At 30.9% G+C, this 22,244-nt stretch overlaps 2 protein-coding genes across 5 annotated transcripts in view; both read right to left on the reverse strand.

Moving 5' to 3' along the window:
* Positions 1-290: 290 nt before the first annotated feature.
* LOC123009591 (putative 1-acyl-sn-glycerol-3-phosphate acyltransferase acl-2) lies at positions 291-7,342 on the reverse strand. Of its 4 annotated transcripts, XR_006413024.1 has the most exons (5): positions 2,232-2,857; positions 1,775-1,952; positions 1,254-1,729; positions 890-1,205; positions 291-409 (listed from the first exon to the last, which is right to left on the reverse strand). XR_006413024.1 is itself a non-coding variant. In XM_044406000.1 (4 exons), the coding sequence occupies exons 2-4, from the start codon at positions 1,948-1,950 to the stop codon at positions 1,051-1,053; spliced, it is 807 nt and encodes a 268-aa protein (XP_044261935.1). In that variant the 5' UTR covers positions 1,951-1,952; positions 6,905-7,342; the 3' UTR covers positions 291-1,050. The 4 variants fall into 4 exon arrangements, 3 of the variants coding, with proteins under 3 accessions (XP_044261935.1, XP_044261934.1, XP_044261933.1); XM_044406000.1 differs by lacking the exon at positions 2,232-2,857 and adding an exon at positions 6,905-7,342 and having other exon boundaries at positions 291-1,205; XM_044405999.1 differs by lacking the exon at positions 2,232-2,857 and adding an exon at positions 6,952-7,338 and having other exon boundaries at positions 291-1,205.
* A 1,088-nt stretch (positions 7,343-8,430) lies between these two features.
* Positions 8,431-22,244, reverse strand: part of LOC123009847 (tubulin-specific chaperone D) — a 20,584-nt gene continuing 6,770 nt past the window's right edge. Inside the window, exons 2-10 of the mRNA XM_044406392.1 lie at positions 12,523-12,562; positions 12,073-12,472; positions 11,757-12,025; positions 10,808-11,651; positions 10,430-10,699; positions 10,076-10,382; positions 9,385-10,024; positions 8,827-9,337; positions 8,431-8,777 (exon numbers count right to left, since the gene is read on the reverse strand). Of these exons, the coding sequence (XP_044262327.1) occupies positions 8,499-8,777; positions 8,827-9,337; positions 9,385-10,024; positions 10,076-10,382; positions 10,430-10,699; positions 10,808-11,651; positions 11,757-12,025; positions 12,073-12,472; positions 12,523-12,562 (3,560 nt within the window). The 3' untranslated portion in view covers positions 8,431-8,498. The remainder of the gene's footprint in view (positions 8,778-8,826; positions 9,338-9,384; positions 10,025-10,075; positions 10,383-10,429; positions 10,700-10,807; positions 11,652-11,756; positions 12,026-12,072; positions 12,473-12,522; positions 12,563-22,244) is intronic.

Genomic DNA, 22,244 nt, shown 5'->3' on the forward strand with positions numbered 1-22,244 from the left:
TATTTTTGTAATAAATTTATGCAAAAGACTAAAAGATTTTGAATAAAAACATATTGAAATTTAATAATGTATTGTTGGTTGCATACGCAACTAAAGTAATAAAATGACTTCTATTTAAAATCTATTATGAAGGAATAATATACTTTAAGAGGATTAGGGGCGCTAAGTTCCCTACAATTTATTTTCAAAGAAACATAAAACTTTGTACAGAGTATTCCAAGTTTTACCGCCCCCCCAAAAACTTGAGCTTTTGCCGATGCACAGTTGGCAGCATTTTAACAATCTGAAACTTAAGAGTCTAAAATTTCAAGTTTATTTATACCTCGGCCACGAAACATGTAATCCAGTGTAAGATTTTGATTAATGTAATGGCTGTGTGATTATACAAAGCGATCCACAATGAATGTCCCTAAAAAAACAATTGGATGTTTAAAGTCCGATTTACACAACTCAATTTTTACAAATTTACACAGGGAAGTGTCCACTATGAATGGACCGCGACTTTACTCGTTTTCATATTAATGTGTATCGAAGTAATCGATGAAAGGGATCATTTTAGGCCGGCAACCATGCGAAAATTCAAACTATCCTCACCTCAATCTTCCCTAGTAATATTTTTTTTTATAAATGTGTACCTCAGGTAGCAAAACATAATTCAAATTAACAAGGGAATTAATGTAGGGTTGCAAACAAAGATTTTTGTCATTATTGATATGATTAAATTTGTTCTGCTGCTGAATGATATTAATCACACTTTTTGTGTGAATGGCCCTTTAAATTAAAGATGCATTTAGACTTCTACAACCTACTTGATGCACATTAATATGAAAAAGAGTATACAAATTATGACTACGGATTATGACAGTTATTACAAAGTCACGTGACTTACTTGAATCTTGAATCTCGATCTTTTTTATCATAATCAAGGATCGAATATTTCAATTTTGTAAACTATACATTTCCTGTTTTTTAACTAAAATTTAATTAAAGTAATAATAAATTACAAAAAATATGTACACTTGTGCATAATAAACCAAACAAAAAAAAACCCTAGTCTTTTTTTTTCTTTCCTACATCCACTTCTTTGGTCAAAACTTCCACTTCTTGTGCCATAATCTTGTAGGTTTTGTCCATCAATTCTTGCATATTTTCCACGGTGTACCCCTCCGTCGAAATAGGAGGCAAAATCTTGATCCTCAAATGCCCTGCAACCAGTAACTTAATTTAAAAATCCCCAAAAAAATACCACTAACCATCATCAAACCGGTGCTTCCCCAAAAACCTATACCGATTGACCACCACGGGTTGGATGGGGCACTTTGAGGCCAAAGCCACGTGGAAAGCCCCCTTTTTGAACCGCAGTAAAGTCTCTTTATTGTTTCTGGTCCCTTCTGGGAACATAAGTACTCGGGCTTTGCGCGTCCTTATGGTCTCTCCGGTTTTGTTAACCGCCGCTTGAGCGTGCTCCCTTTTTACCCTGTCAATGAAAATGGTACCCCAAAGCCAGGCCGCGAGGCCAAACGGCTGGAAGTACAAAATTTCCTTTTTCGAAATGACTGTACAGTTGTCCAAAGCCGGCCACAATTCGGCTAAAATTAACAAATCGAGCATTGATTGGTGGTTCATCAGAATGACACAACCGGAGTCTTTTACAATGTTTTCGTGACCTTCGAGACTAGTAGTGACACCTATTAAACGACAAGCGAGTCGTATCCCGTGAGCTGGAATCCTGCCACACTTTAAGTTCTTTTTCTGACGTTTTTTGGGTACTTACAGGCCGTTTCGAGGGTCACGTGGTCTGCGTAACATGAGGGGGATGGGGGCCGAAGCCAGAAGACAACTAGAAATGCCGAAAAATATAAATTTTAAATAATAACGAGCCACTGAACTGGTCCTGTAAAGTAGGGTAAGGAGGGCCATAAGGACACAGGTGTATAAAAGTAGACCCATCTCTGGAACAAAAACGAATATAAAGTGTCACGAGTGTTGTATTCATAAAAATTTCACTTTACGAAAAATAACAATATACAGGTGTCTCATTGAAAAATCAAAAGTGTGGATCATTTCCAGATAAACCGAAAGTGAAACAAAATGACGTTTGTTGAATCCAAACAATGTGCCAAGTTTGACACTTGTCTTCAATTCAGTTTAGAAAATAAATGATGTTTAATAAATTTAGGTACATCCTGTATATTGTTGAATAGTTGCTCAATTACAAAACTAATACTTACTTAATTCGTACATAGCGATTTGCTATTGCGGTTAATAGCAAACTATAAAAAATTCAATCACTTTCCTATCTTATCAGCTTATCAATTCTTATGTAATGAAAGTAATCTTAAACTGACAATAGAACATTTTCTAATTTTTACTGATAATTGATCAAAATTCTGTAATTCGTAGTTAAATCTTTAAGTTTTATTGTTTGTGTGTGGGTAGATATGATTCAGATTGTTTTCTCTCTCTAAATCTTTAATAATTAAGATCAAAGTCAAAAGATCATTCGTGACGAATGAATTGAGTTGAAAAAGTGTTGGACTCGCACCTTTGAGTTTCAGTCTTTTTCCCAATTTATTTCATTTGAAGCGAAGGTGTTAAAATTTTTAGTATAGGTTGAACTTCTTTTGTTTATCTTAAGTTGACAAGAATAAGAGATAAAACAGCTAGTTCATGTTTAAACACAGTTTTCAATAAATTTTTCTCAAGGTAAAATGTTTTCTAAGTGGTGTTGTTAATGGTAACAAGTGAATTTTATAGATTACAACATTAAAAAAATATGTTTATAAGTGTTTTTAAGTCGTGTAAACTTCGTTAAAGAATTTAAAATTGCTTTAATATTTTGAATTACTGTTACTTGCAATTATGACATTTTAAAATCAAATTGAAACATTTAAATATTAATTTTCCATATAGGGTGTTTCAGAACTCGCACCCCAGAGAAAAAAATCAAGTAAGATAAGATACCAGGAACATGGCAAAAATGTTTACAAAATTCTATCCGTCAAATAAGTTTGATATTTATTTTTTGACATTTGATATTTTTAATGTCTATTTAATGTTTCTATTTAATAATTTAATAATTTAATGTTTTAATGTAGCAAAAAAACTTGGAAAATTATTTTTCCAACAGAAATAAATAGAGTCAAGTGCCAAATTTAAACTCCCATAATTTCGAAATTTTTATAGACAAATTTTTTTAACATATTTTCCATGTTCGTGTTGGTATCTTACCTTGGCATTTTTCTATGGGACACGAGTTCTCAAACATGCTGTATTTTCCATATTTTTTTTCTTATACATGATACTGCAAAAACTGAATATTTAATCTTGATATTATGATAAAAATCTTTTCAACAATCCACACTGCCTTCTAGTTATCAAGTAGTGAAACAAAAACTCCAAATTCGAGCCTCCACAGTCTTGGACTCTTCATCAATCTTGAGATCTTGAAACATTAATTTTCAAGATCAACGATTCTAAAGAATTTTAAAAATTATAACAGAAACAAAATCTAAAATACAGAATTTACAGTTTTTTAACCTTGAAACAATCGAATTTTAATCTATTCTACAGTTTTAAACTCTTGTGACATAACATTTTTATAAAGAATGACCTGAAAGTTGCGATTTTAAATTTTGCCACTACTTCAAATCCCCGATTTCGAATAATCGTATTTATTTGAAAATTGGTACATAGCCATAGTCCATTAAGTCCTCTTAAATGTAAATAATGTCAAGATGGCGGCACTTCCGGTTATACCGGAAGTCGGTCTCAACTTTCTTATTTTAAATGGAAAGTTATATTTTTTACTGCGTTTTTGGATTAATCGAGTTATTTTAAGTGAGTTTTCATCACATTTCCCTATACTTAAATTTAGCCGTTTTTGTAAAATTTGAAGTTTTTCAAAAAATTTTAAATATACACCTTCCACATTAAAAATCGTAACTCTGATATTTTTTAAAATTTTAAATTTGTTTTTTGGCGTTTGAAAGAGAAAGCTTAGATCTTTCTTTTGGTGTTTTCAAATTTTGAAAAAAAATTAACAAACCCTAAAATTTTAAGGTTATTTTTGTAATAATTCAAATACCCATTTTTTTAAATAAAATACCCCAATTTTATTTTACTTAATATAAGAGAATTTAATTCTGCATCGATCTGTATTTAACAATCCCTATACATACCTAAATTTAATCATTTTTAAGTTTGCTTAGTTTTTAAATTAAGTTCTTTTTTTTTGGCGAAAACACCCTCTTTTTAAAAATGTATTACACAAAGAGTTAAAACAGCTGGAAAAAAATCTTACCACTGTAAAGAGGAAAGTTCGAACTTTAAAAGACTATAACATTTTATTGCAGTAGAAAAGTTAAAAAAATGTCGAAGTTTGTTAAAAGTTAAATAACTTTAAAAAATTAAATGGACCACCCTATTTTTTCTTTTTGCATCTAAGAGATTATTAAATGATCTTTCCAAAAAAAACATTGTGTCTACAATTAATAACTAAAAAGATATTTAACTATAAACATTAAAAAAATATCATTATTTCAATAGCCAAAAAGTGCACATTGCACTAGAGATCACTCAACAATCACTTTTATGTTATTATTTATTTTTACAATAAAACAATTCAAATTTCGATATTTATGTCGGCTTTTACAATTTCTGGACAAGTCCCAAATACCGTGCGATCAAATAAAAAATAAATTAGAGTAGGCGTCGATTGAATTCTACAGTTGGCAACACATTGGCTGGAAATCTGAGCTAGAAATTTTCCACACAAACTCAAAGTGCAAATGACCATCCACCGTTTCCCTCTTGTACAGCAATAAAAAATGTCTGCTCTAAAGTGAACATTATTTCACTCAAAAGGAATAAAACGCAAACTAGTCAAAGTTTCCGCTGACATTTGATGTCAAAAATCAGGATTGCCATCTGAAGGACTTTAATCACCGCCTACTCTAATTTATTATTTTTTTGATCGCACGGTATAAGTGATCAGTGGTGGAATTACTATGGTTGCCTCGGTATCAATAATGCTCATTTTAATGATACACATTGTTGCATTTGTTTTTTATTCGAAATTAATTACTTAATAAAAACAAAATAAAAAATTAGTGTTAAGAGAACAAAAACCTGAAAAACACAAAAAATGTGACCTGCAACTGCAGCAACCGGAAATTGAGTAAATGTATCCGGTTTTCGTGATTACCAGTTCAAAAAGTCAGTATGTTCTTGGAAGTAACAAATTTTATAATATTTGGTCAAATGGTTTCAAAGTTATTACAAAAACACGAATTTTCTATATCCCCATTCCAAGGGCAGTAAAATTCTTATCAGTAGAGGATAGGACACGTGTGAGGACATGAGTTATTAATAATAACATCATTTTATAGGTCATTTTTAAGGTTCAAATATTGCTTCATATTTATATTTATGAATTACCCTGTATTTCAGACATCAAATCAAAAAAACTCGTCATTCAATAAAAACAAGCACTTAAAAAATTCTCGCACACCAAAGTACCTAAATAGATAATTACCACAATAATTATAATTTGATTAGCTAAAAACTCAAAAGTGCTGAAATTTAAAGTTTCTGTTGGTTTTTAAAGGCGTCGAAAAATAATAATTTTATAATATTTGTATAAAATTGCATAATTAAAAAAATATACTGTGCGCCAGAACTCGCGTCCCAGAGAAAAATGTCATGTAAGGTAAGATACTAGGAACATGGAAAAAAAAATTAAAATTAAAAAAAAATCTATCTATAAAAATGTCGAAGTTATGTGCACTTTGGCTCTATTTATTTCTGTTGGAAATATAATTTTTAAAGTTTTTTTTGCTGCAGTCTACTAGAAGATGAATCAAGGAAGCTGTATCCTAAATTGTAACTCTGTTTAATGTTATTTGTGGCTTTTATTAGCAAATTTTGTGTACTTTTACAAAAAAAAACATATACATAAGAACATATAGTACAAGAACAAAAATACAAAAGGATCGCAATAATAAAAGAAGTTTTTGCAGAGCCAATCGAAACAACAAAAATAACTGCTTTACAGCTCGCCTAACTTATAATTTAGGAAATACAAACATTATACAGAGTGGTTATAAATGATTTTCATCTAGTCAGCTTTGGAATTCTTTTGCATGTAACTTTATTTGTGCCGCTCTACTTTTTTGAAAGCTCTAGTTCTGTCATTAGTGTCACTTATTAATTAATAATAAATTGTTGTTAATTAAACTTTTATTGTTTCAACTAATTTCCAATAATAATTGATAATAATGTATACTTTGGAAGAAAACAAGTTTATAATTGAAGTCTATTTTTGAAGTGGACTGACTCGTAAAGCGGCATTTATTATTTTACATGGAAAATTGACAGCTGGCTAGATGAAAATCATTTATAGCCACTTTGTAGTTAAGTGCACATAGTTTTTCTTTCTACGACACTTCGTACAAATACTTAAATGTGTTATTACTCTATGTTATTACTCAACTATATTGTTTATAATATTATGTCAACAAGATACTCAATTACCAAACTATAAAGTTAACATCACTTTCGATTCATATTAATTAAAAAATATATTTTTAAACCTAATTAAGCTATTAATAGATGTCGTAATAGCTTAAACTAAAAATAGTGTTATCGTAAATGTAAAGTTATAAGACGTGATTAAGATTTTAAACAATTTTCTGTACACATAATACATCATTGTTTAAATATTTATGAACCGAATTGTGGGCAACCTTGAACATTTTAGGATTGTACTCACTTTCTCCTCGAAGAAAACAATTATGTATTATGAAAGATTAAAATCTAGTTCTAAAATCAGATAATTTTTGTAATAATTTCTAATACTCATAGCATAAAAGGCGATTAAAATAAACCGTTTTCGTATTTTTACCAAATATTTGTAGAGCCAACCTCGGAAAATCCAACTGAAATACTCACTTTATCTTCCAAAAACTTAACACAAAAAAATTCAATTCATAACAAACTCGCGCCACCGCAAACACCTTTGCCTATCGCAAATCAAATGGCGAATTTTCATAGCGTGATGCGCGAAACATGACGACACTGCACTTGTTAGTGATAATAAAGTTTAATATGAGCAACTAATCGTCATTTTGCAATGATTCAAATTTGAAATTTCGCGGAAGAGTGGAGATGGCTGTGGTCGACATGCAGCCTTGGAGTGATTACTGATTATGTTGTTATCAAAACAAAAGAGAAATAGCCAAATTGTGGATTATTTAATGATGGCATGACTTGGGTAAAGTGACTTTAAATTTATACGATAATAAATAGCCTTGAAGTTTTTATGATTATGATAAAATATTTTTACTGCAATTTTAAACCGTCTTAATCACCCCGAAGCTCGCGATCGAATAATTCATGAGGAGAAATTGTCAATCGGGAAATTTTTAGGGTGCTTATCGTATTGTAATTAAAGTTATCTCTGTTTAGGAAGTGTCTGGAAAATTGTGATTGTGAAAAAATTGGACTTCTTAGCTGTCAAAAATGACAAAAAATAAAGGAGAAACTGAAAAACGAAGTAATTTTTTTTTCAGTCAAAATGTAAATAAAATAGTCAAGAAAAAAACTTATATTCGCAAATTCGTTTATTAGAAGAATTCAAAATAAACAGATTGAAAAATAAAGAAAAATAAGTTACAAGATTCGGGAAACAAGAAATAACGAGCGACAACGACTTTATACAGGCTGCGCCAGAACTCACGCCCCAGAGAAAAATGCCATATAAGGTAAGATACCAGGAACATGGAAAAAATGTTAAAAAAAAATTATCTCCAAAAATTTCGAAGTTATGAGAGTTTAAAGTTTGCACTTTAACTCAATTTATTTCTGTTGTAAAAATAATTTTCCAAGTTTTTTTGCTATAGGCTATTAAAAGAGGAAACAAGGAAGCTGTATCCTAAATTGTAACTCTGTTCAATGTTATTTGTGGCTTTTATTGGCAAAATTTTTGTTCTTTTACTAAATAATTGTAAAAAAACATATACAAGATCATCAGTATCATTAAAGAGACATAAAAAAATGTCAAATGTCAAAATTTTTTGACAGATACAATTTTTTAAACATTTTTTTCATGTTCCTGATATCTTATCTTACTTGAAAATTTTCTCTGGGGCGCGAGTTCTGGCGCACCCTGTATAAAAAAACTCACTTTGGGGGTTGTTCTTTGGAATTAAGATGGATACCGGTTTTTCTCGAAATCGTACAAAAACAATACAAAACAAAGATAGAAAATTAATCAAAAAACCCGAATTTACAAAAAATTACCAATACTTTTTCCAAAGTAAAAATTTACCCTTCTGTTAGCCATTTTCAATGGGTTAAGATTTTGACCTAACGAATCTCCTCAAATCTTCAAAAAAAAATCAGGATACCTCTGTTATATAAAAGTAACAATACTTTCCATATTATTTATTTAGTAAGACAATAGTACAAAATTAATAAATATAATATAAAATTAAAGCTCAATTAGTGGAAGTCTTAGTAACAGGCACTCGAATACCCATCAATTTACAAATCTCATTCCTCATTGGCTTAATCACATCGACTGGATCATCCCAGTTCGTGTTACTTAAAATCTGCATGGCCTCGTCCAAATTTTCGGTATTAAAAACAGCTGAATCTCCATATAAAAGTAGTGACTCATACAAAATGGATGCTGTCGACTTTCTGACATATGTCTGTCGATGACACAAGAAAATACTCAACTGGACTAAAGCCGACTGACAAGCCTCACTTTTCACCTAAAGAAAAATCTTAAACTTCGTCAAGTTGGCAACAGTGATTGATTACCTGAACAAACTGTGCTAAAAGATTAATCCCATCGATAATTTTATAAGCGTCTTTGCAACCCACCAATTCGGCCATGGCTAACTTGAGGATTTTTTTACAAAAATCGGAAGTCGGATCGTCTGTCAAATGTTGAACGCACCCCGAGCTGAAAAGTTTATCCAAAAAACGAAACATAGGAACCACAATTCGGTCATTTTTCCTGTTATCTTGAAAAATACTATAAACAACTTCGGCCAATCTGTCAATTTCCCCAACTCCTTTACATTTTTTCTCTCTTGAAATGTAAGTAAAAAGCGACGAACTCGAATTTTTAACTAGAGTTTCAGTCAAACCCCCCACACTGCAAATCAACCCCAACATCACATTGTATGTGAATTCGGGAAATTGCAACAATTCCACAAATTTCGGGAAAGTATCACTCGCTGAATTCCAATTCAAAGTTTCACAGTCTTCTTTATCAAATATTTGCAATAATTCTGTATGGTAAGGTATATTCGGGATAGTTGGGTCACTAAAATTTCACATTTTCAAAAATTCTCGCCAAATTCCCGGAATTACCTGTACAGGAAACTGTAAAAAATTCGACCGGCCAATGCTCGGGTCCTGTCGATGCGTTCCACAGCCTGCTGAGCCACTCCGGCTACGATTTGCGTAGTCAAAGCAACGTCGATTGACACTTGTTTGACTATAACCTTAAATGTCAAAGTTTGGAGACCCAACATGGCGGCCTCGCGCACCCAAGCACCCACATCGCCCCTCTTGTCTTGTGTGTAGTCTTTGAGACCGGATAAAAAAACGTCAAAAATTCGCAAGACGTCACATTTTGACAATACTGTCCCCAAATCGTCCGACATTGTCTCAATTAACAACGTTAAGGCCTTGATGGAATCTCGGCGACTTTCGGCCCATTTGGCCGTCAAATGATTCACTTGACTCGTCCCAATTAAAGCGTCGATAATAATCCCCAAGTTGGCCCCCAAGACGAATTTTGGGAGGGCCCCCAGGGCCAACGCGTGTCCCATTCTCACCTCCTGTTGACTCGTTTTTTGCAATTCCTCGATGTAACCGTTAACCAAACCCTCTAAATTTTTATTAGAGTAATAACGGGTCAAAACAGTTGGTAACGCTTTAATTGCATTTGTTTGAATGTTGGTAACATTGTATGCGATACATTCGTTGATCAAGTTGAGCCAATCGTCTAAAAAATCGTTGATTGGTCAAGTAAGACAGTGAGCGTGGCCATGCTTACCAGTCGTACTCCCATTGGTGAATTCGAGTGATGCCATGGCACACTTTTCTATAAAATCGCAACACGCCGTTCGCATTAATTCGCCCCCCAAGCCCCGGAAATAAAACTTCTGACGAAATTCGGGGACCAAGTTTGCAATTTTTTCAAGATGGTCGCCAAGAACCACTTCGATTTTGTCCATGTTTTGGGACAGAGCATAAATAATTTCGCCAATGGCCAATACGGACCCGTGGCGTGCATTTAAATCAATACTACTGCTTTTTTCAAATAAAGTTGGTAGCACTTTTTCTACCATATACTCGGGCGCCTTGAATCACAATACTGAAACAATTGAAATAAAAAGAAAAATCTTACTTTTGGTGTCAAATTATGCAAGGCTTTAGCTGTCAATTCTCGAATTACGCAATCCCAATGGTCAACTTTTCGACCAATCAAATGGTCGATCATAGGAATGGTGTATTCCTCAAATTGTGCTATGTAGGGACTTATAGTCAAGTAGGCGTTGTTTCGGACGGTGACAGTGAAAAAGTCAGCGACTGTCAAAATGTCAATTCCATAAGGAAAAGTCCCTTGACGTCCGACGTTCTCTTGAAAGGCAGCAGAGGCCGCGCGCCGACAATTGATCTAAAGATTGCATCAATTAGAAAAAAGCTAATCCCACTTCATTTTTGCGAACATGTTAAACAGTGCTCTTATCTAAATAAGAGCCCAATTTAACTTTTTTTTTCGCACCTCTCTGTCGAAACAAGCGACGATCAACAAATTCGCAGCAATTTGATTGACAAACGGCTTTAAAATATCCTTATCATAAGCTCTTGCGAATGACCAACACACATAACATGCTGCATCTCTAATATGTGAACCCACTGACGAGTACCCTCGTGGTTCATCATACACCAACGCCTTCATTACTACCGGTACCACTTCCGGTAACCGTTTCGGTAGTAACAGACCACGCCTTCCTAATTCAGCCAATGCCAAACAACCGCCATGCCACGCCCCGTCCCCTTCTCTCGGATTAAACAACTCCAAAACCGAACCAACCACCTCATCGGCCAATTCTTGAGGTAACCGACCGGTTACACGTCCTACACCTTTTGCAGCTGACCATCTGACAATCCCATCAGCACTCCTCAAACCGTTAATTAACTGGTCTATAACTTCCTCAACTTCGTCCGGGACTTCAATATTATCCTCAGGGAGGTTTTCTTCGGGGTCGAGTTGAGAAGAAGTGGTACCATCACCTCCACTTAAATTCGCAGCGAGTGACCTATTACCGCGCTTGTAGCGCCAAGCGGCCACCTTTGGTGGTAAAAACGTCAAACCTATCCTCTGGACAATTTTATAGACCAGTTTTTGGACACTGGTACCGGAACCTTGCTTGATTTCGTCCCGGATTATCCATTGGAGGAGAAGACGGGCGTGAGGAAGCAAATCATCGCGTTTGCCGGTTTTTAAAATCATAGCGATTGAGGCTAAAGTACCCTGTTTTGTAAAAACGTTACTCTCCGAAGAGGTGCTTTCGGTTATTGACCACTCAATATATGAAAATAAGTGTTCCTGCTTGACGTCATTTCTAAAAATTGAACACTGTGTCAAGATTCGTGAAAGTAAAAAAGCGCCATCTTTTGGTCACGCAAAGTGGGCCTTAAGAGTCACAAAAAATCGAATTTTCACCTACCTTGTGATAAAACGTGACGAAAGATAAGCAGCAGCGTCTCTACACTTATCAGGAACCACAATATATTTCTTGATAATGTCCAAAACTCTACACATTACTGTTTTCCTATTTTTATCAGTCTCATCACTTGCATCAAATCGTGATAAGTGAAATGGTATCATCACAATTATTGATAACCACAAAAGTAGGACGTATCTAGTGGTCCAAGTGGCTGAATCGTTGAGGTCTTGTGCTTCTAACAGTCTTAAAATTGCCTCAAAATCTGCAACCTTGAAAATTTGTTTAAAGCTTGTTTTTGGGGTTGGGGTATCCTTACCTCATGTGGAAGATGCCTGACTATCACTTTGTACCCCCTTACATTAACAAACACGAACATATACTTGAAAACTTCGTGTTTCAGCCCCATACTGGTGCCCCCATCTCTCACAATATTGATACACTTTTCCAACAGTTGGTCAATGTGAGGGTCTAGCAAGTGGGGTTGTTCTTTGTACTGGCCTATAATGAAGCTAAAACGTTCATAAGCCTTCTCGTTGAGGGATTTATCGGAATAGGTGGTTTTGAGGGTGTCGATCATTTTTGAGACTTCGCTTGCTTCAAGGAATAATTCGAGGGCACAGCCAAGGCCGAAGGGTTCTTCTTCCATCTCTACAATCTTATTTTTTTCAAGTGTTGACATTTTTTCGGGTAAAAATATGTTTTGTTTGGGATTGTCACTAAAATTGACAGATTGTGAGGTTAGGTTTCAAGGTAGTTTCAAGCTCACTGGATTGTTTTACTGCTTGCGGGAAAATAGGCGCAACTTGCTTAAAAAAATCACCAAATATAAAAATAAATGAAAAGCTAAAATAATACAGAAATTATTAATTGTTTACGGCGTTTGTAAAAAATGTTACTTTTAATAATAAATAACAAATTACCACATCTTGTTTGTTTTTTTGCCAGAAGAAAAAATATGATTGTGATAATTGATATAAAAAAGAGAGTACAGTTGAAGACAAAATACTTTGGTCGTCACTTTTCTGACACTTTAATGTAATTCAAGCTTTAACGTTAATATGAATGACAATTTTAAATTATTGAAAGCTATTATATTTTCCTATCAAAAACTTGTCAACTATGATTGACAGTAGCTAAAGATAAGGTTAACAACAGGTCCTAAAGCATGCTTAACAATTTATGTCACTCAAGTGACATTGACGACCAAAGTATTTTGTCTCCAACTGTAATAAGATATTAACATTTTTTTCAACACTTTACTTAAAATACGTCTATTAATTATTCATCAAGTTTATAACTTGTTTAATTAAAGGGTGATCTCTCATCTTTTTAATTTTTAATGTCACTTGTTTCATTTTATTGTTTGATGTCATAATTATAGGAATAGGTATCTAAAATTAGGTAGCTCTTAAATTAGAAATTTTTAACTAGTTATAACTTTTCTTGTTGAAATAATTAAAATCGTTAGAATTATGAATATGACACACTGAATTTTGAAGTTCTTATGGTATATTCAAGTTTAAGTTGTGTTAACACAATGGCAGACACGGAATTTTGGATGTCAGTTCAAAAAATGTCAATGCACGCTTTATTGTCATTATGATTGACGTTTAAAACTAAAATTTGAAAGTTTTAGTTGAAATTTATTTTTGGCATCAGTTATCCGAAACAATAATGCCAGCAATACGTGTTTTTATATAAGTTCAATAAATTATTTTGATTTGTTGTGATTTTTTTTCTAGCTACATATCAGGATAAAAATTATAAAAACCGAAAGTAAGGTTAGTTACCTAAGACCCATTTTTATTTCAGACGAATGACAAATCGTCCAAAATTCCGTGTCCGCCAGTGTAGGGTATTAGTAAATTTTATTTTTCACTGTGTCAGTTAACGTTAGTAATTTTTATATAATCTACAGGTGTTCCGTCTAAACCCCACTTTAGAAGTATTAGGAGTTGGAATAATTGTATTTATTTGAAAATTGGTACATAGCCATAAACCATTAAGTCCTCCTAAATGAAAATATTTTCAAGATGGCGGCACTTCCGGTTATACCGGAAGTCGGTCTCAACTTTCTTATTTTAAATGGAAAGGTATATTTTTTACTGCGTTTTTGGATTAATCGGGTTATTTTAAGGGAGTTTTCATCAGCTTTCCCTATACCTAAGTTTAGCCTTTTTTTGAAATATTTGGAGTTTTTCAAAAAAATTTGGATTTGCACCTTCCACTTTAAAAACCGGTAACTCTGCCATTTTTTAAGATTTTAAATTCGTTTTTTTGGCGTTTGAAAGAGAAAGCTTAGATCCTTTTTCTGGTGTTTTCAAATTTTGAAAAAAAAACATATCCCAAAAATTTAAGGTTACTTATGTAATAATTCAAATACTCATAACTCAATTTTTTTAAATAAAATACCCCAATCTTTATTTTACTAAATAGAAGAGAATTTAATTAAGCATTGATCTGTATTAACATTCCCTATACCTAAATTTAATAATTTTCAAGTTATGGACTTTTTTTTTAATACTACAGAAAATTTATTACTAGCCATACCCGTTTTCACATAGTTTGCTATGGAAATGAAAAATGTCAAAATTGTTTCTCAGTAATCGTCGACAGTGACTTACTATTTGCCAAATAGTGCCAAAATATGGAGAATCAAAGTTATGCAAACTTAGTTATTATTGATAGGTTCTACCATGCAATCATTATTTAAAGCTAACAAGTAAGGAAAATTTATTTTTGTTTAATAAACGACATCAGAATTTTGTTATACTCTCCATAAATGTAAAATAAATTAATTAAATCTAAGTTTGAGTAGCTTTGACTCTCCATATTTTGGAACTATTTGTCAAATAATAAGTCACTGTCGACATTTATTGAGAAACAATTTTGACATTTTTTATTTCCATAGCAAACTATACGAAAACGAATGTGGCTAATAACAGATTTTCGGCAGTCTCAACAAAAAGTCACCATATCTTAAAAATTATTAAATTTAGGTATAGGGAATGCTAACACAGTTTGATGCAGAATTAAATTTTCCTCCATTTAGTAAAATAAAAATTGGGGTATTTCATTTGAAAAAATTGAGTTATGGGTATTTGAATTATTACAAAAGTAACCTTAAAATTTTATGGTTTGTTAATTTTTTTTTCAAAATTTGAAAACACCGAAAGAAAGATCTAAACTTTCTCTTTCAAACGCCAAAAAAACGAATTCAAAATTTTAAAAAATAGCAAAGTTACCGGTTTTTAAAGTGGAAGGTGCAAATCCAAAAATTTTTAAATAACTCCAAATATTTCAAAAACGGCTAAATTTAGGTATAAGGAAAGCGGATGAAAACTCCCTTAAAATAACCAGATTAATCCAAAAACGCAGTAAAAAATATACCTTTCCATTTATAATAAGAAAGTTGAGACCGACTTCCGGTATAAGCGAAAGTGCCGCCATCTTGAAAATATTTTCATTTAGGAGGACTTAATGGTTTATGGCTATGTACCAATTTTCAAATAAATACGATTATTGCAACTCCCAATACTTCTAAAGTGGGATTTAGACGGAACAGCCTGTAGAATTATAAAATGCCAATTTGTCAATAATGTAGACCATAATATCAGAATCGTCAACAACTTATTTCACAAATACAGAGTGCGTCAGAACTCGCACGCCAGAGAAAAATTTCAAGATAAGATACCAGAAACATAAAAAAAATGTTTAAAAAAATTCTATCTGTCAAAAAAATTTTACATGAATTTTTTGACATTTGACATTTTTTGATGTCTATTTATTGGTACAAAAATTTTGCCAATAAAAGCCACAAATAACATTGAACAGAATTACATTCAGGATACAGCTTCCTTGTTTCCTCTTCTAATAGCCTGTAGCAAAAAAACTTGGAAAATAATTTCTCCAACAGAAATAAAGTCAGTGCAAAATTTAAAGGCTCATAACTTTGAAATTTTTTATACTTAGATAAAAAAAAAATTAACATTTTTTTCTATGTTCCAGGTATCTTACCTTATATAAAATTTTTCTCTTGGGCGCGAGTTCTGGCGCACCTGTATGTGTAATATAAGTTCTGCAAAACTTAAAAATGAGCTAATTAAATTAATAACGCGTCCTAGATTTGCTCTCATTTCCACAAAATATTCAAACTCCAAATTCCTGAAATTTAATAAGCGTGTTAATTATACAGGCTGATTCACGAGGAATAATGAACCTGACCAAATTCTCGATGTAACCAACATTACAGTTGTAGCAAAACAAGTTGCGAGGAGTAATGGTGGTTGCATCGAGAATTTGGTCTGGCTCATTATTCCTCGTGAATCACCTTGTATATAATTTAAAAAATAAAATAAAGAAGGCCAAAACGTTGAAGAGCTATAAGGTGAAAAGCTATTCCCTTGTGGCTTTTCTTATAAAATATTGCGGTCTAGACTTAGTGACTTTAAAAACCTAGTTCTGTTGATATTAAATGTAAAATAGCTCTTAAAACTTTGAACTTGTCACTAATGTAGTTGTCAGTTATGTTCCTGATCTTTTAACTGTTCTGAAAATTTTTTAACGTAAAATTTGAACTTTATAGTAAGTTTTCAAATAATGTTCAAAAGCATAATATCCCTTTTTTTTGTTTTCAATAGTACATTAACAAAAATGTTTATAGTGTATCAAAAATGTAGTTAAAAAAAGGAGAAATTTGTGATTGAAGAGAGTTTTATAAATTGTATTTGTAAAATGTAAATAATTATTAAAAAAGTTAAAACGCTTTATGAATTTTTAATAACGCATTAATAGTTTAGATAATAAAACCATAATAAAGTAATTATCATAAAACATTTAGTTATATCACAAACAAAACACTTTGTTTTTTGAATACAGTGTTTCATCAGTTAAGATTTAGCAAATAAATTTTTCAGACAAAAATAACGAAAAAAAAAGAAAAGTTTTAAATTAGATTTTTTGTATTTGTTTATGACAATTCCGTTAATTTTTGTTGCATGTTATTTTTTTATTTCGTTTTATTTCAAAAGAATCATTTTATACTTACTTTCAACTAAAATTGGAAAAAAAAAACATTAATTACATAAAATATAATTTACATTTTGCATTTGTAAATATATTTTTAGACACAAATAAAGCAAAGTAATCAACTATTTAATTAAAACTGTTGTTATAATTATAAAACAAAGACTGCAGAAAAGGGTCCAAGCATTTAACTTATCCAAAAAACTAAAAATAACTCTTTCTCAACTTTAAATAAATAATTTGTTTTATAAAAATACCAACAATCCACGTACAACTGATTTGAATAGTTTAAAATTCCAAAGAGCCTAATTACAAGCTTTATTTTTGCCGAATTTTAAATAATTAAGAATATGTTTTCAAAAAAAAATATTTCATGATATGAATATTTCATCATAACTTCCAAAGCGACAAAATTTAGATATAATTAAATAATTTTTTTATTTGACCATGTCGAGTTGAAACTAAATTGTTGAAAATTTTTGCAGTTTAGAATTTGGACAATTTCTTTGTAAAAAAATTACAAACTTTGCTGCAAATTGAAACACAGCGTAATATTGGTGATACTCTCCGAAATTTTAATAAAATTGCAAAAAAATAGAGTTAGAAATGAGACAAAAATGCATCAAATTTTAATCGAGTGATCCAACAGTATACAGGCTGCGCCAGAACTCGCGTCTCGGAGAAAAATACCATGTAAGGTAAGATACCAGAAACATGGAAAGAATGTTAAAAAAAAGTCTATCTATAAAAATTTCGAAGTTATATGAGAGTTTAAATTTGTGTTTTGATTTGCTACAGGCTATTAGAAGAGGAAGCAAAGAAGCTGTATCCTAAATTGTAACTCTGTTTATTGTTATTTGTGGCTTTTACTGACAAATTTTTTGTACCTTTACTAAATAATTATAAAAAAAAAAACATATACATGATCATCAGTATCATTAAATAGACATAAAAAAATGTCAAATGTCAAAAAATATATTTCAAAATTTTTTGACAGATAGAATTTTTTAAACATTTTTTCCATGTCTTACTGTCTTACTTAAAATTTTTCTCTGGGGCGCCAGTTCTGACTCACCCTGTATACTTATTAATTTTAAAGTTCTCGAAAGTCTTCTCAGACACTTATAACAGCATTCAGAGCCTCCAGTTTTATTGTTACAGTTTTTATCATTTGATTTTATAATGTTTGTGTTTTAGACAGTTTCCGGGAGTGAAAATTATTAATATGACATTTGACACATCGCGGGCGTATTAAAAATTGTGGTCCGTTCACAACACACTCATATCACCGCTAGCGCCAACTATTACGCCAAATTTAAATAAACATCCGTTATTTTGAGTTACAATCTGCTCGTAGTGTTATAGGAATCACCCGGTATAATATTTCTTTCAGTTATTATTCCTTTTAGAGTTTTTTTTTTTGATGAATATTTTAACAGTCGATTTGAAAATATGGGCAAAACATTTTCTATTTAAAATATTGTAAGAACGAGTTCGAATTTTTTCAGAGTTTTTTCACAGTTGTGAGAAACATTTACTCAAGAAAACTCATTAATTACTTTGTAAATAATAAATTAATAGTTGCACAAATGGCGCAAGCGCCTTATCCTCATTAAAACCTTTCCCCAATTGGAATAAGACTCATTTGCAACATGCAATTGCGAAAACTTGACCCTTTAGAGGGTTTCAAACCCACCATTGCAATACTTATAGTTACCGGAGTATGGAATTTGAACAATTTTTTTTACAAAATTTACAAAAACGTCATCACTGCATTAATATCAATTATTTACATTTGTGTAATGATTCGTGTCGTTGTCGACTACAATGTGAGTGAAATCAACGAAAATTTGTACTATATTCCGGCTTATTCAACTGCATTTCTCAAATACGTATTTTTCCAAAAAAGTTTCACCAAAATTCAAAACATGCTATTTTTTCTGCAATCTCAATACACGACGATACGAAACGAGAAACAGAAAAAAATGCTTGAAGATTCGATCGCTTTGTCCAAAAGAGTGTTAAAAGTGTATGGGATTTTGATGATTTTCATTTGTATTGCTTTGTTTGGACTGCCGCTCTTTGAAGATGGAATGAGATTACCATTAGTTATATGGATTCCGTTCAATTATCACAATTCGGCTATTTTTGGTTTGCTCTATTTCATTATTTCCTTTTCTGCAATTTTTAGTGTGTATGTTTACAACGCAACTGACTGTTTCTTCTATGTATGTTTGATTCAAATTGAGACACAGTGTAATATAGTTAGCGATACTTTGAGAAATTTGCACAAATTCTGGATTTTTGAAAGCAAAATGCGGAAGGTTTTCATCGAATGTATCGAACAGTACAATAAGATTTTGAAGTAAGGAAAAAGTTAATTAGAATTCAACTTTCTAAATTATTGTTTTGAATTGTAGATTTACAAAAATATTGACAAGCACGTATCAGGCGATTTTAAGTGTTCAATTTATTTGCTCTCTTTTGCTTCTATGTTTGACGATGTATCGCATGTCTTTGGTAAAAACAATTCAATGTTTAATAATTTATATTATTCTAAAATTTTAAGGCCAACCCTAAAAGTGAAGATTTTTTAAGATACTTCGTGAGCCAATCCGTCGCTATTTTTGAAATTTTCTTGTATTGTTATTTCGGCCAACGAGTCCTCGAGAGTGTAATTAATTGAATTAATTACTTGACCCAAATAATTACTTATTTTTAGACTAAAAAGTTGCATTATTCGACTTACGAGTTTGAGTGGTACAACACTTCCGAAAAAATTAAAAAAGACTTGTTGATTTTTATGGGACAGACTCAAAAACCAATTGTGATTTATGTTGCTAGTATTTTTCCTCTTGATTTGGATACATTTAAAAAAGTGAGAATTTTTTGGGAACTGGACAACGAAACTAAAGTTTTTTTTTGTAGATAATGCAGAAAGCTTGGAGTTTATTTACCGCTTTGCGAAATATTCACAATAAACAATAGTTTTTTGTGCTTTCGCAAACAGAAAAAAGCAGAATTTTTCGAGAAGTGGAAAACGAGGCTAAAGTTTTTTTCTAAATAATGGAGTTTCTTCACCGCTTTGCAGAATATTCAAAATATACAACTAATTTGTGCACTTTAACAATAAGATGATTTTAGAAGCAGTTCATTGGTATTTATTTAATAATAAATTTATATTCGTTCGAGACAATTAATTAAATAATAACACAAGATACGTATGTAACACGTAATCGTGCAATAAATTATAAATATAGAATTGATTTAGTCGTTTGCAATATCATTTTGAATTCAAGCTAAGAACTATTTCCAATTAAAATTTAATAAAATAATTACCCCCTATTGCAAATCAAGAGAGCGACGTTATCGAGTGACGTGTGTGAATACTTGAAACTTATAATTAATTAATTAATAATTTATAATTAAGAAGTTAACACGTCATCAACTTCTCGATTTAGTTACATAACAAAATTAAAAAAAACACACTATAAGACATAAGAAATATAACACATTGAAAAAAAAGAATAGCATAAGAAAAAATAAAGAATAAATTATTGTTCGTGTTACATTTTTAGAGTTTAATTATTACTTTTCCTAAATATCCAGTTTCTGAGAAACAAAATACCTAAATCTATTTGAGTGTGGTACTACTGATTTAAACGTAAAGTGAGCGTGTCTTTAGATGAGCATTGGCTGAATATTCAATAGTGAATAAATTTCCACATCTACAAAACTAAAAAAAAATTAAAATTATTTTTTTTTTGTATAATCTAATAATTGTTAAAAACCTAAAAAATATTCTTGAGTTTTTTTCCTACTAGGCTAAATTATACATACCATTGATAATGTATTCAGCATCCTGAAATTTGATAAACTAATAAATGTTAGAACAATAATTTTAAAATTAACGTTGGAGATATATTCAATTTTTTAAAATTTGAAATAATAGTAGAAAAAAAAAGATAATTACTTATAGAAAATTGAAATAAATCTTGTAATTACTCTTAGCTATTTTAAATAAGTTTGTAATTATAGAAAGCGGATAACAGAATAATAAACTACAAAATTAGAAGGTAACAGTAATAAAATTGCTTTTTAAAAATTAAAGTCATTGAAATGTAAAAGAATAATGTGTTCAAAGTTTATGCATAATAAATAAGTTTGATATAAAATCAGTTGTCAATTATTTTTAAGTTGAATCTTGGATAATCCGTCCTGTAGTGCGGAAATTGTATACAGTTTTCCGTGACAATATTTAAACGAAATTTAAACAATTAAAACAGTAAGTACAGTTTAATTATATGCAAAAAAAACTTTTGAAATTTTTGTTGAGACCATTTCTTATTAATTCATTAACAATATGTGCTATAAATTATTGCTAATAAAATAGTTAAAAAAATAAGTTTTTTTCGAGATGTTAAATTTAAAAATGACTTTTGTTTTTATAATTTTGTTGTTTATTTTACTGTAGTTTCTTAATGAAAGTATTGATAAAATAATTTTGTTTTATTCAGGGTATTTTCTCAATATTGCGAAAGATTGCAACCAACTATTTCTACATCATCTTTATGATGTAAAACAAATAAAAAAATAAATAAAAAAAAAAATATCTGTGTCCATACGCACGCCACTAACAGCAGTAAAAATAAAGTTACTGTAAACTTTTAGGAAAACAACTTAAATGGTTTTGGAAGAACTTATCGATTTTAATTTTTATTATGAAATTTTACCACCCTGTATGCGTAACAAAGCTTTATGAGATTATTGTTTATTTGTTAATTCACTAATTAATCACTATTCAATCTCAAAAAAAGTAAAACATTTATTTTATAAGACAAAATTTTCTACATAAGAGAAAAAATATAGTATTTAATGCCGCTCCGTATCAATTGAGAAATTGCCAGTCCTACAGTGACTACAGGACCAACTGTACTTCCAATATTTTAAGTATTTGTTTTATTTTATACTATTGCAGTTTCTTGATTAAAAAATATTTTTTCTTTGTATTATATTGAAATATAATAGAATTGTAACATGTAAAATATGTTACCAGACATAGTTACAATGTCGATTTTAAGTTGTTTACAATTAATTAAAATGAGCAATGACTTTAACAAAAATATTACATGTGTATTGTCACCCAGTATAAATTTGATCACTTTAAGTACAATAACCAACAAAAATAACGTCGTAATCAAAACAGACGTATAGTCGAACAAAGTGAAAATGACGCTTCAATAAACCAGCCCCTGCTGTGGACCCTTCTAATCGCAAGCAGGCAGGATAGTAAATTATCGGATTGTAGTTTCAAGATAAATTCTTTTAGGAACCGGTTTACAGAAAATTTAATTCTGAATTATACTAATTCGAAAATTGCCATTTATTTTGCATTCACAAACGTCAAGTTAAATGATAATGTAATTTTTTAATGAAAAATTTAACTATTTTTTTAAAGAAAAT

Source organism: Tribolium madens, unplaced genomic scaffold, assembly GCF_015345945.1.
Source record: "Tribolium madens isolate multiple individuals breed KSU strain unplaced genomic scaffold, Tmad_KSU_1.1 Scaffold_7;HRSCAF=85;Tcas5.2_LG10, whole genome shotgun sequence".
Taxonomy (NCBI): Eukaryota; Metazoa; Arthropoda; class Insecta; order Coleoptera; family Tenebrionidae; genus Tribolium; species Tribolium madens.

Bases quoted from the DNA above. Each gene is read 5' to 3' on its own strand.
- LOC123009591 (XM_044405998.1), bottom strand. The intron at 1,730-1,774 runs GTAAGTACCCAA...AAAGTGTGGCAG, and splicing joins CGTGACCCTCGAAACGGCCT to GATTCCAGCTCACGGGATAC. The intron at 1,206-1,253 runs GTTAGTGGTATT...TACTGGTTGCAG, and splicing joins GAAGCACCGGTTTGATGATG to GGCATTTGAGGATCAAGATT.